This window comes from Leptodactylus fuscus, chromosome 6, assembly GCF_031893055.1.
Source record: "Leptodactylus fuscus isolate aLepFus1 chromosome 6, aLepFus1.hap2, whole genome shotgun sequence".
NCBI lineage: Eukaryota > Metazoa > Chordata > Amphibia > Anura > Leptodactylidae > Leptodactylus > Leptodactylus fuscus.
In genome coordinates this window covers 31416375-31431379 of record NC_134270.1, presented here as the reverse complement: position 1 = coordinate 31431379, position 15005 = coordinate 31416375, and the positions used below count along the sequence as shown (strand labels likewise).

The window sequence follows — 15005 nt, the reverse complement described above, 5'->3', positions numbered from 1 at the left end:
TGAGCACACTGAATATGCTTTTTCTTTCTTCTTTTCTGTGCCTTTGTCAGCTTCCAAAATGGTGCCCCTTGGCAGTCAGGCTCACATCTCCATCTTGCTTTCTCCCCAAGCGAACCTGAAAACCAAAACCCAATCTGCTTAAAAAGCAAGTACCATGGACCCCATAGACTATAATGGGGTCTGCCGGCTTTCCACCTGATTTTGCTTGTAGGATTTTTCTCTCCACCTTTTTTAAGTGGATTCGGGGACACAAACCACCAATTGTAGAGCGAGCGATGGTGTAAATCCAGCCTATGTTGAAAAGAGGATTTCTCTGTCCTTCCTTACTCTTGACTGGACATGTTCACATATGTGTCTCGACAGATTTTTTAGACAACATTTTTAAGTGATATTGTGTCACAAAGGGATATCTTATATTTATCTTTGTATGACCAGACAGTGATAGTGTTCTGAATTGCAGCCTATGAAGGGTTTCTTAGCATGTTACTATAGTGTAATGGATTGCTCTCATGGAAATTGGAATTGGAACCCTTTACGGAATTTGAGCAGAGTTATAGATGTAGCCTTGCCAAATGAATTTTCATACCAAGCTAAGAAAAGTTCATTTCATGCTAATAGTATTTGAATAGTGTCCCTGCCAGTTCTCTATGTAGGAGAGAAGACATGTTATGTAATTTGCATATATCGCAGCATCAAATAAATGTTCATTCACTGCAACATTTTATTGTGGCCTCACATCTATAACGATGGATGTATCTATATTTTTTATTATTTGTATATAGAGGAGCTTTTATATTTCGATATACTTTAATGTCTATGTTATGATTTGTTCATGTATATTTTTCAAAAAATTAAAGAGGACCTTTCTAGAGATGAGCGAGTACTTTTTCTTTTTTCTTTTTTGGTAGAGTTGGAAGGGACCTCAAGGGCCATCGGGTCCAACCCCCTGCGAGTGCAGGTTTTCCTAAATCATCCCAGCTATATGTTTATCCAGATTCCGCTTGAAGATTTCCATTGATGGAGCGCCCACCACCTCCCGTGGCAGCCTATTCCACTCTCTCACTACCCTCACTGTCAGAAAGTTTTTCCTAATGTCTAATCTGTATCTCTTTCCCTTTAGTTTCATCCCATTGCTTCTTGTACTTCCTTGTGCTAATGAGAATAGGGTAGAGAATAGGGTAGATCCCTCTCTGAGTAGGTGTTCGATCGAATACTACGGTATTCGAAGTACTCATACTCGATCGAACACTACTAGCTGTTCGAAGTTTAAGGTTCAATGCAGAACCAGCGTTGATTGCTATACATTCTGCCAATCAACGCTGGTTCTTCTCTTACCTTTAGAAGTCTTCTCCGTGCAGCGTCCCTGCGGCATCTTCTGGCTGGAATTCACTCTGCCTAGGCTTCCAGCCTAGGCAGAGCCAACTGCGCATGCGCGGGCATGCCCTCGCATGCGCAGTCGGCTCTGCTTAGGCGTCAAGCCAGGCAGAGCCAACCGCGCATGCGCAGTCGGCTCTGCCTAGGCCCCGATGCCTAGGCAGAGTGAATTCCAGCCGGAAGACGCTGCGGGGGCGCTGCGCTGGGAGAAGGCTTCAAGGAGAATCCAGCCCGATCGTCACTCGTGGACTTGGTAAGTATAATTTTATCGAATTTTGCGTACCCTTGAAACGAGCATTTCCCCCCATAGACTATAATGGGGTTCGAAATCTGTTCGAACAGTCGAACAGTGCGTGGCTGTTCAAATTGGATTTCGAACCTCGGACATTTTAGTGTTTGCTCATCTCTAGACCTTTCAGCTCCTGGGGCACAAGCGGTTTTATATACCGCTAGAAAGCCGACAGTGCACTGAATTCATCACACTGTCGGCTTTCACTTTCTGTGCCCCCGGTGAAGAGCTATCGGTATTGTAGCTCTTAACTGTCAAAAGGGTGTTTGCTCACAATAGCATCCATAGCGTTGTACTGTGAGAGTGGTGAGGAAAGGCCCCCTCCCCTCCTGATAGTACTCATCCATAGCATCATCGCTGGGCGGTAAGAAAAGCCTCCTCTCACAGTACAGCGCTATAGATGCTGCTGTGAGGAAGGGCGTTCCTGAATGACTGTGAGAAATGCCCTTCTGACGGTGAAGTTCTATGGTACCAGCACTGAAAGCTCTTCACCGAGGGTACAAAACTGGAAAGCTTAATGTGCGCTGAATTCAGCGCACTGTCGGCTTTCTAGCGGCGTATTACACCACAAGTGCCCCAGGAGGTGAAAGGTCCTCTTTAACTACAAAATAAGTGTACAACAGGTAAAACAGGGTGAGTACATCTCTGGTGCCCAGTAAGTACTCAAGTATCCTCCAAATAAGAGACTGCAGAAGACAAGCCAACCACTGTAGAACCTCTCCTTGAGAAAATCACTGGTTAAAATACACAATAGGAGGCGGACTCTAACTTTTTGTTATTGGGAAACCCTTGACGCAAAAGGGTCATTGGGCTTTGTCCATTTAGATACACTCTTTGGTTGGTTTAATACCCCTAAATTGAAACTTCTGGCAACCAGATTGCACAATATCACCCCTACACAGCACAGGCTGCAGACTTCTTTAGCATTCCTGTTGGTTTCTATTGATAAAAATTAAAAGTGCCAAACGGGATCTAACAAATGTGCCAAGAATCCACAGATTTGTGTAAATTTAATAGGGTTTATTAAAAAGTGAGTCATAAGTTCCGGCTGCGGTTCTGAGAATTCGTTGCTCCTCAGTTTCTAAAATCCCTTCATCCGAGAGAATGAAGAATGAGTCATTGCAACGTAAGTTTTGCCATTGTTGACGTGTTCCAGGCTATGGTTTTTATATGGAAATAACTTTCGATCACTTCAATTCCGGTAATTAAAAATTAATATACATGAATAATTTTGGTATCTTATAGAATGGAAAGCATGAGGAAGTATAAGAGTTGTAACCTCAGCCCTGCCCTGCCCTACCTTTAGTTTTTGCATTCTCACAGCAGCTGGTTATAAAGCGTGAAACGTCTGGAAGACGCACAATTGCTGTCTAGCTACACAGAAGACAGGATGTCTCTCACCAGATCTACATTCCTTCTCTTTCTCGGAGTAGTTGTCCTTCCATTCTGTACAGAGGCTCAGAGTTTCTGCAGCCTGTCTACCAATGCTACCTCTGGTAACACTAACTACACCTTAACGGTCAATTCTAATACTCTTACCAATGGAACTTCATATACAGGTGAGTAATGCTTATTTACAATATACCTAGTACTATATGTATTAGACTAATACTCATGTCATACAAAATTAAGATTTATTCTATCTCTCAATGAACATTCAGGCTAATATATAAAGTGACTGATAAGACAATATTTTGGCAACTCCGATTTGCCAATTCTCCGATTCTCCAATGACTCTCTGAAATGGAATAAGTGTAGTCTCATTCTCTACAGCCACGCAGATGCCAAGTCGATTATCTCGTGAGCTTCTAAGTGTCTGTTCACATCTGCGTTCATCGATTCTATTGTTCTGAAGCAGAACGAAATTGACAGCAGTGCCAGATCCAAGACTTGACAAACACCACCAGTGTCGTTGGACTTATAATGGGTTCCATTGGTTTTCCGTCATTGTGTCTTTTCTTGTTTTTTAGCCATTTTGATAGAATCTGTGATGGATTCTCCCAAAGATATGATCACGTCTATTTGTATATTAATAGTATGCAAGACATTGTTACCAAAGGGGCTAACGCTAACTTTTTATTCCTATTATTTTACAGTCACGTTGTCTTCAAGTGTAAAGGGAAGTGTTCAAGTTTTCCTCCAAGCTATTGCAAACAGCTCCACAGTTGGAACATGGACGGCAACAAACTTGACTTCTAATTGTAGTGTTGGATTTGGAACGGCTTATACATTTGCAGGCACATCACTTGTTGCCACCTGGACTCCACCAGCAGTTCTAAACGTAACCTCTGTTAACATCAGGTACATTTTATGGATTTTGTAAACTTAAGAATTATCTATGTTAAGTAATAGGAAGATATGTGTCTAAATTATGGCAAATGTATCCATTATTGAAGAGTAAAATTGTTGGGATGGATTTGTAAGGTATCCTATGTACTCCATAACAAAATGAGATATAGTCTATTGTGGGGTTAATATTTGTAGACGGGAAAAGCCTTCAGTTTTAGATTTATTACCTTCAAGAGGTTGGCATAGCTGGGGGGGTATTGTCTCTCGTTCAAGAGACACAGAGGTGTGTACCAAGGCTTGCTAAGACAAATCATGTGGTTACTCGACAGATAGGGCTTTATTAATAACTGGAATCGTACATTAGAAGTCCAAGCAGATTTCTCATAAACAAAGTGAGTAACAAAAATGGATTGTGAATCCGCCATAGGGAAAACCGACAGCCGAGAAACACCAAAAATCAGGGCAGGATGTGATACAGAAGTATAGTAAGAGCAGGAGACACCCATGGAGCCAGAAGAAGTGACCAGGCGTAGACCCTAGACAAGGCTCTGGGAAATGCAAAGTACGGGGTCTAGGGACAGACAGGGTCAGCAGCTGAGAAGTCAGCACAATAATCCAATAGTTCGTGCTTTGCTAATTTTGGACAAAATAGCCCTTTTTTTAAAAAAAAAAAAAAGTTTTTGTATTACCAATTTTATTTACTTTTTATTATTCCATCGTCAAAGCAAGTTGAAGGCTTATTTTTTGCAGGGTGTGACGTACTTTTTAATGGTACCTTTCTGAGATCCATAAGTGGAATAAATAATATGTTAGTTTTTATGGGTGGTTATGGGTGAAGCAAAAGCAAATACATATTGTTATATTGTTTCTTTCTTAAGAACACAGACACATTTGCAGGCAGGAACTTGTTAGATAATATAGTCCATAGTTATACACCAGTGATCGGAATTACATCATCTCTGATCTCTTCTGTATATTATACAAGCTGGCATCATCACCATGACATACATTTACAACATGGTGTGTCTCCCTGCACTTTTCTCTTCACATGTTACGTGTGGAAACCACATGGACCCCATTAAAGTCTATAGGGTTCACGGGTTTCCCAGGTAACGACTTTTTAATGCGTATAGGTTTCCGTTCGGGGAAAGCGCAGATTTGAACCGAGCCTAAGAAGGTCTAATACACTACTACATAATGTTTAATGGTGGATATCCACTTGTATTTAGAATCCTGCAACAAATACATGTATGTCCTGCAATAAAAGATCTCATATTTATGTATTCTTTTTCCTTTTCATTCCAGTGCTCTCGTAAGTGACTCTACCGCTGTGTACAATATTGGCAGCGTCACTTTGAGTATTGCAGGTTTGTAACGTCTTCATTTCCTCATTTATAAAAAGAATGTCTAACATTTCTTCAAATGCAAGAAAATTCTGCTGCATACACTTGCAGCAGAATCATGTCATTTCGTAGGTGGGCTCTCTCTGGGCTCTCTCTGGGCTCTCTCTGCTCCTGGAAGTTCACCTACGAAATGACATCCTCCCACCGTCATCGATCGCTTCTGACGAAGGTCATATGACCGAAACGTTATCCTCTGATCTAGTTTTTTCACAAGCCAATCTTGCCTTATGTCCATGGCGTAACAATTGTAATGCTTTTTGCTCCTTTAATAAATCATTGCACCTTTCATGCAAGTGTGTGCAGCAGAATTTTCTTGCATTTGCTGTGGGGTTGACCCTTTATCTGCTAAGCACCACATCAGAACAAACTTTGAGTGTGCGGTACCATTGTTTTTTCTTACCTAATATTTCTTCAAATGTAAATGTCCATGTCTTGGTGAGTTGTTTTTTTTTTTTTTTCTTTACTCTTCTACCATTAAAGGGGGTCCGACATATCAACCAAGCCCTGCAGATAGATAGGTTAAGGTCACCTAAATAAAACAGGCTGAAATTTCTATATGCAAATGAGCTTTTTTTGTCACTTTTACCCTTTTGGAGCAATGGCAACACACTCATTGCTCCAAATAACTCATTTGCATGGTGCAAAAAGCTGCAATATTTCAGCAACTGGGGCAACAATTCACAAGTAAAAAACACCAGTTTGATTCAGGTGACCCTAACCTATCTATATGGGCTGATATGCTGGGTTCTGGTGACGAGTATTTAATTTTCTCAATGATAAAACTGATGTTATATGTATCCAATCAGTAAGACATTGTCTAAGACACTGTGAGTGCTATGATCTTGAAGAATGATGTACTAGACATCTTCACGTTAATGCTGTAAAAGGATTTGTCTGAGCTACTATCATCATATTATAGAAAAGAATCACGTAGTTTAGTAGGACAAGATCCAATATGTATACTTTAATCATTTCCTTCTCTGTTAATGCTGGGATCCAGTGGGTGGTCCTATCAGTGATTGTGTGCATATGAAAATAACTGTCAATCACTGGATAGAACCGCCCACTGGACTCCTAAGCTCAGACTGAACAGAGATTTAGATCATACTGACAAGTCATACTGAAACTGTGCAGGCTCAGCTCCTTCTGCTCTATAACGGGATGCTGGTAGATAGGACTGATATATATATATATATATATATATATATATATATATATATATATATATATATATATATACAGAACCTAAAATAGGCAATTGTAAGTCTTTACATCTCCTACACCAGTATACTAGAGTGTGTGATCATAAATCCATGGGGCCGGTGGACCTACCCACACCAAACAACTAGCCATGCCCCTGGTGAGCGCAGCGTAAGTAAGAAGAAAAGTACAATTTTTGGCACAAAAAACGTAACTTTTTCATGCCTTGTATGCCAAAAAAAATCACGATAAATCTGCCCCAGCAACTCCAATACATTGTCTCACTGGTCAGCACTGGTGTCATGCAGCACTGAAGCCTTTGGGTCAAGTACAACAATGGGGAACATCCATTTTTCCGGTGTTATACACTTCAAACTTATTACCATGTAGGAAATAATTCCTACTGTGGGTGTATCTAGATTTTGGACCCCATTGTAGGATGACAATCTCTTCACGATGTGAAATATGCTGGAGATACTAGGAATTGAGTATTTTTATTGGCTATTGAGCTCTTAGAGTATGGAACCAGTGTGATAAGTTTATTGTTTCTTTAGCTACTATACAAGTACAATACCAATGACTACCCATATTTTTAGTTCTAAGTTTGTATATGTGTAAATTCTTACCTTTAAACATTACCCCATACTCATCTCTCACTTATTTTCCATGCAGTTCCTTCTACAGTTGCTCCAAATACTGCCGCAAATGCAACAAGTAATGCAAATTCTACAAGTTCTACAACCACTGTTTCCAAAACTACAAGTGGAGGACCTACCAACAATCCCACCTCCTTGGTTTTGGTTCTTGGCCTGTTTGTGATCTCCAGCAAGTTTTTATCTTAAAAATCTACAACATTAAGAACATTCACTGACAAAGCTCAATGACAACTGTATATATTTCAAAAATTGTAAAAAAGAAAAAAATCATCCATGAGGAGCGGTCTGTTTTAAAAGGCTATGCATGAATGAAACACCGAGTGATAAAATATCTTATAATGTCGGGGCATAACTGGGTGCTGGTAGGGCATTCACTTACCCTATGCTAGTAAGGGGAAACAAACCACCCTGGTTAGGGTATTTAGAATGAAGACTAAGGCAGTGAAGTTAAACTTTGCTCCAGGCCAAGGAGATCCTAGATAGTCGTGAGTTAGAGATAACATGTTAGGTTGAGTATACAATAAGGTTAGCACTAGATAGGTTAAGGACACAAATCAAAGCTAAGACTTCCACAATTTCCGTTCCTCATGGGCGGGGTTAAGGTGCTCCTCTCCCTGCTTTCAATCTTTGGTTTAAAGAGATTGTCTGAGATAAAATAAAACCAAAGAGATGGGGTAGGTACAAAGACTATCACTTACATGTTAAATCGTCTTCTACTCCAGCACTGCCACTTTGCCTGACCTCACTGATGATGCTACTGATTGGCTGTCGCAGTCACGTGTCATCAACGTGACATCATCACTGCAGCCAAGTAACCAATACAGGCAGGTAGTAGCAGCAAAGTGTCAGCACTGCAGAGACAAGAGATTTGATGGGTAAGTAATGCTTCTGGTACTAATTTTTACCTTTCTCACCCTTTGCCCCATTGCTTAGACAATCCCTTAAAAAAAAATAAAAATCAGAGATGAAGGATGGGAGAGCATCGGGGCTCTCTGTCATGGGATGTAGATGTTGGGGTTTATACTGTACATTATTTATATAGTTCATGAAATCTTTCTAGGTCTTGTGAGAAGCTTCTTGTAGCTTGTTTTATAAGCGTTTAGTTTAACATGACATATTGCATGTATGCAACACGTAACGGTTTACAATCATACATGTCTAGGTGCAATATGTTTTAGTTTTTATTATTATTAAAATGACCCACAGGCCCAAATTTACTAATAGATGGGGTAAACCAGGCAGTCTGGAATATGTCACAGTGATACATTTGGTGTATTCTAAGCTTATACCTCTTATTAGTGGGCACCAGAATTGAACATGAATGTTGTCATTATGGCATATTTAGGCAATGTTGGTTTCTTGTACAAACACTCTTTTTGAGCGATTCTGAAACTCGATGTAACAAAACGTGCTAAATTGCATTAGATTTTGGAGCATTTTCTACCAAGATTAAGTTCCAATTACAATAATAAATCTGCCCCATTACATGTGTCTATCTAAGGAGTAACACATCGACATAAGACATGGTTCTTCTACTTTTATACATGTTTTATTTACTAACAAATTGGTCTTTCATTGTATTTTTTGACATCTGTAACTATCTATTTTCAAATAAACTATAAAATATTAAGACTCAAACATATTTCATGGTCTTTTATTACGTTTATGATTTTAAGATAAAAAAATGTATATTGTGTATTAAAAGACTAAAGATGTGCATAATATATGGCCATAATATTGAAATATTATCAATTATATTATCCTGTCCATGGATGAATCTCCTGTCCATCCTGTCCATCCATGGACAGGAGATCCATTTTATCTCCTGTCAATGAGACATCTAAAGCCCCAAACAAAAGACGATATAAAGAAAAGCTATTAAAATGGTTGCTAGTTGATGTGGTTGATGTTCAGAGTAAGCGATCCTGCTCCGACTATTTGTCAGTCTGAACTCTTTCTGCATGATCCTGAGCTAGTTGAATGAACCAATTTATATACATAACTATACAAGAAAAAAGACATTAACAATAACAACAACAACAAATTGACGGGTACAATATCCTAATGATAATGAATCATCGGTCTAGATTGAGAATTTGTAGATTGATAGTCCAGGAATTGGACAAACCATGGAAGATACTGGCGGGGGGAGGGTCGGAGGCAGATTGGGGGGCATATCAGATAGCAAGCAAACCAAGTTACTTACAATCCCACACTGTTTGGCTACTAGAATCTATAGGATCCCTGACATTTTCACGAGAGCTTGTTGCAAGGCCAATAGGACATTTGTAGAATCAAGACCTAGAATAACACACCAAAGCTAGTGTAATAAAACAGGTATACTTGCAGACAAGACCAGCAAACCTACTACATGAGATGAGCGAACAGTAAAATATTCAATATTCGTTATTCGATTCGAATAGCCGCGCAATATTTGACTATTCGAACGAATATCGAACCCCATTATAGTCTATGGGGAAAAATGCTTTGTTTCAGGGGAACCCACAATTCGACTCAAGAGGGTCACCAAGTCCACTATGACACCCCAGGAAATGATGCCAACACCTCTGGAATGCAACTGGGACAGCAGGGGAAGCATGTCTGGGGGCATCTAACACACCAAAGACCCTCTATTACCCCAACATCACAGCCTAACAACTACACACTTTACACACTCAAAAAAACCTCTATCAAAGTGGGAAAATATCTGGAAACCTTCTTTATTCCAAAATTGGATGGACAGAAACAAAAATTTGACGCTAAAGAAACATTAACAAACACCCTTTTAAATGACGTTGCCCATGACAACCACAGATGGAATAGGCAATAGGAAATCCAACAGTACCCACCCTGAACTGTCATTGTGGATGTGTGTGTGATGTGGTAAGACCTTCCCAAATTCACTTTTATGGCCCTTAACGTGAGCCTTTCCAAATTAAGTTACAGGCCCTTAAGCTGAGCTACCAGCAGAGATTGAGGCCCTTCAGGTGACTTCAGCCCTTTACCTGCAGAGTTTTAGGCCCTTTAACTTAGTTCAGTCTTGCAACAGCAGAGATTTGTTGGCCCTTAGTAGAGCCTTTAAACAGCAGTGTTTTTGGCCCTTGGAGTGAGTAGAGCCATTAAAAAGCAGTGTTTTGGCCCTTGGAGTGAGTAGAGCCTTTAGACAGCAGAGTTTTTGGCCCTTGGAGTAAGTAGAGCCTTTCACCAGCAGTGTTTTTGGCCCTTGGAGTGAGTAGAGCTTTAAACAGCAGTGTTTTTGGCCCTTGGATTGAGTAGAGTCTTTAAACAGCAGAGTTTTTGGCCCTTGGAGTGAGTAGAGCCCTTAAAAAGCAGTGTTTTTGGCCCTTGGAGTGAGTAGAGCCTTGCACCAGCAGTGTTTTTGGCCCTTGGAAAAGAGAAAATTCTGGGCCCTGCTGACTGTGGCCTAGCTTTGGTGAAGCAGCTATCCTCTGCCTCTGGACATGCCTCTGCCTCTAGCCACCCTCTTTGGTGCTGCACTTCCCTCCACATCTAAACTGCTCTCCCCGCTTGACATCCCCCTGTCCAGGTCGGGTCAGTGTCCACGTCGTCCACCACCTCCTCTTCCAATTCCTCCTCCTCCTCCTCTTGTGCACCGATGATGACAACAGGCTGCCCTGATGGCAACTGTGTCTCGTCATCGTCGTCACTGAGCGCTGATTGTTGGTCAACAACAACAACAGGAGATGGCGGATGCTCCAGTGTTTGGGCATCAGGACAAAGAAACTCATCTGGTACCTCCGGTGATTTAGGACGTGGTGGGACAGAGAGAGGGACAGTGAATGGACCCGAAAACAGCTCCTGGGAGATGGGAAAGGTGGGATTACTTTGCTGGGAAGATTGGGCATGTTGTGTGGAAGGAGGACCAGACTGTTGGGTAGGAGGAGGAGGAGTTGAAGTTGACTGGCTGGTGGAGAATGTGCTGGAAGCATTATAAGCCATTGTAACACCTGTTCCTGGTGCTCGGGCCTGGTTAGTCTTGTACCCTGCACCCTACTTAATGTGGCCATCAAGCCAGGGACTGTGGGGAAGCGCAATACTTGCTGCCGCAGAGCAGTAGGCACGGTAGACGCTGTTGGTTGACCGCAACCTTGCTCCCCATCTGCATTTCCACGCCCCCGTCCTCTTGTGCTAGCCTTACGCATCTTTAGATGTATAGTAATGCCCTTTTTATGGTTTATACACCGAGGAAAGCTGGGTTGAACGTATATAGCAGCCACTAATTGCTCTGTATTCCTGCTATTTTGTGGGGGGACACCCCTTGAAAAGCTGTGTTGAATGTATATAGCAGCCACTAATTGCTCTGTATCTCTGTTTTGGGGGACACACCGTCCGTGGAAAGCTCGACTCCTCTCCCTGCAGTATATAGCTCTGAAAAGCTATTTTTCCCTGCCTACTAGAAGCTAATACCTATCTAGCCCTCAGCAGATGTCTCTCTCTCCCTATCTCTCACCACAAAAGACACGAAAATGGTGCTGGCTATTCTTAGAAATGGGAGGTCATATGTTTTCGGCAGCCAATGGGTTTTTTCAATTTTTTTCAATGCCTCCGTTGTCATAGTTCCTGCCCCACCTCCACTGCAGTTATTGATGCAAAAAAAGCGCCAGGAAAGGTGGGAGGGGATACGAATTTTTACTGCGTTTGCCTCATGGTATTTGATTGGAAACGATTATCTTAAACGGACTGATATTCAATCGAATACCTATTCGATCGAACGGCGTTCGCTCATCTCTAATGTTAGAGTTTTTTTTTTTTAAAGACACCTTTTCAGTTGGCAATTTTTTCTTTCAATTCTGTAGATGTCACATCTCCCATACCACGTTGATGCAGCATCTGCTCCCAGAAAGGGATATTTTGCTAAGTTTTTTTTTTTTTCCCTTCCCAAAAATCCCCTTCTTTTCTTTTCAACCAAAGACACTAACAGTCTGCCACAAATCCACCAAGTTTTGCAGTGCAGTGGTTTTGTGATTTCCTTGATGTGACTCCATTTCTGAATAGCCCCATATAATGTGGCCACAGATACACTAGTTCATTGTTTTCTGTCTTACACTCTTCCTTGGCACGTTATGTTGGGGGGGGCGGTTGTAAATGAGTTTATATATCTGGACATGTCAAGCCAAGAAGAAAGGTAAGGAATACACACCTGTCATTTCTTTCACAAGTACAGCACAGTTCCTTAATCTGGCAACAAAGACACTTCATACGTCTTATAATAGTTATTTATTTTTCATCTTCTGCCTCTTGTCATGTGAGATTACTCATTCTGCTGTACTTAATGTTGGATTATAACATTTCCTAGATTAGCACATGCTGGATTACAGGGCATTCATTGTGTATTGTATATTGTGTAACCATGAAAGTGTCAGGACTGAGTAATAGTGAAACTGACTAACAGAGAGAATAGGTCATATTATAATTTCACAGCTTGGTAAACTTGTCATGCAAGATTAGAAGAACATACATAATGATTTGTAGGAATTATAATAATGATTTGTAAATTACTTGCCAGCATTGTAGTTTTTACTATGGGTAAATGGGGATTTTTTATATTACCGTATATACTCGCGTATAAACCGACCCGACTATAAGCCAACCCCCCTAATTTTACCACAAAAAATGGGAAATCTTATTGACTCGAGTATAAGCCGAGGGGGGGAAATGCAGCAGCTACTGGAAAATTAAAATGGACGTAGTTTTTGGGTGCAGTAGATACTGGGTGCTGGGGAAGGGGAGGGGGTGTTTTGGTTGTCTGTCTGCCCCTTCCCTGAGCTTGAGGACTGTTTTTTCCCCCCCCACTTGAATATAGGGGATCCTATTAGTGCTCCTATTAACCCCTTCCCAACGGAACAGGAGCACTGCAGATCCCCTATATTCAGTAGACCGGGCACTGTCAGACACAGGGTTACCTAATGTGTTTGTGTTTTACAGTCATTTTCTACTTTAATATGTATTCTAGGGAAAGGAGGGATTTACAACTTTTACTTTTAATTTTTTTTAATTTTTTTTTTTTGCACTATTTTATTGGAGATTTGATACATTGATATTGTGGCTGGTCATAGACACCCCACTCCCCCCCCCCAAAAAAAAAAAAAAATAAAATAATAATAATAATAATAATATTTTTTTTTTTTTTTTTTTGCTGACTCGAGTATAAGCCGAGGGGGGCTTATTCAGCACAAATTCGGCTTATACTCGAGTATTATATATTATTATATTCCATCTATATATTTGCATTTATGTTGTGCAAATTTTTAAGAGCCTGTGAGATGAGCAAGAGCTGACAATCTGTACACATCCTGATACAATGTATATGACAGTGTACACAGTTTTCCTATTAGTTGGTGTCATCTCTAGAGAGGTCACATTGGAATGTAAAATCCCAGGAACAGAAACAAAGTTTCTTCCACAATTCTCATCAATGGCTTCAACTACACCGGTTAGAGCCTCTAAGAACGCTAATATTCTATGTACAGATTCCCATTCATGACTCCTGAGGAAGTCAACATGAAACACGCAATGTGCAGCATTTAGTCCGGTACACTTGTGTACATCTCGTGAGTAATACTAGTAAGTGTAGCCATTTCATTGTGTGTTATCCTGTAAGTCATTCTGCGGAGCTGTGTTATTATTATTATAGTGATAGATGGTGTTATCATAGTGAATATAGTGGCATTAGTTATATAAATCACTGTTTGTAGCACTTTACATTCTGCATTCCACAGATACATTTATACAGGGACAGATTAGATATTGTTGTGCATCCTACTGGTGTTGATATTACTGTGCATCTACTTTTATATTAATATACATAAAATTCAGATTTTTATAAGAGATAAAGCAGCGGTGTGAATAGACAGCAATGGAAAAGTTAATCTTTTTACTGATGGTCCAGCCATCACAATGTATCATTTATCCTCAGCACACCATACAACCGTCCAGGATTTGGTGGAATAGTCCCAGATTTAGGGTGCTGTCCCACTGTGCTAGGAGGTCATAAACTCTATCTACATCCTATGGACACAGATAAAGTTGAGTAGAATGGTTAATAAAGGAGCCATTAGCTGCTACTGATGTCTTGGTCACAGGCAGACATGAAGTTGTGTACTCTGGCAGAATGAAGTTACATGAGTATTACCGTGTTATTTTATTTTGCACTTAACTGTCTGTGAGTCTCAAGGGAGACATTATACAATATGGGGGTCATTGGGAGATAATATATCGGATGAAGGGTACAAGTGGGAATGAAACCATGTGGGGCATGATTACATATCGGTATACATTTGGGGGTAATGTACTAGAAGGGGGTCACTAAAGGGGACAGGACACCTCCTAGTATTGGGTTTATGACTATTCAATTAAAGTGACTGATTACTAGATACAGCATGTCGTGATGATCTAGTGAATGGAAACCACCATATTACATATACTGTACATGCTTTCTATTTAATAATATATCCCTCTCTCTATGGTTAATTTTCAGTCACCGTAACCAGTTGGGGAAATGTAGTTGTCGACCTTCATTATAACAAAGTGCAGCCGAAGGACAACGTTCAGTTCTGTCTCACAACTTTCCCTATTTTTCATGACTTTGAGACCAATGGTACATTGGTTAGAACCAGGACCTTCCTCCCTCTGAAGCAATTATTACTAAGTGAATATGGTACATAACATACAGTCCTATGAAAAAGTTTGGGCACCCCTATTAATGTTAATCATTTTTAGTTCTAAATATTTTGGTATTTGCAACAGCCATTTCAGTTTGATATATCTAATAAC

At 40.5% G+C, this 15005-nt stretch overlaps 1 protein-coding gene across 1 annotated transcript; it reads left to right on the top strand.

The window, feature by feature from the left end:
• The first annotated feature begins 3034 nt into the window (after positions 1-3034).
• LOC142209092 (uncharacterized) lies at positions 3035-8481 on the top strand. The gene is made up of 4 exons (XM_075278030.1): positions 3035-3222; positions 3634-3964; positions 5258-5319; positions 7228-8481. Exons 1-4 carry the CDS (start codon positions 3054-3056, stop codon positions 7395-7397), a joined length of 732 nt encoding a protein of 243 aa, XP_075134131.1. The 5' UTR covers positions 3035-3053; the 3' UTR covers positions 7398-8481.
• The last annotated feature ends 6524 nt before the right edge of the window (positions 8482-15005 follow it).

What these genes read in the sequence shown, in the direction of transcription:
- LOC142209092 (XM_075278030.1), top strand. Translation starts at nt 3,054, where the DNA reads ATGTCTCTCACCAGATCTACATTCCTTCTCTTTCTCGGAGTAGTTGTC. An exon ending in CAATGGAACTTCATATACAG is followed by an intron (nt 3,223 to 3,633) that starts GTGAGTAATGCT and finishes CTTGTTTTTTAG; the next exon opens with CCATTTTGATAGAATCTGTG. An exon ending in GTAACCTCTGTTAACATCAG is followed by an intron (nt 3,965 to 5,257) that starts GTACATTTTATG and finishes TTTTCATTCCAG; the next exon opens with TGCTCTCGTAAGTGACTCTA.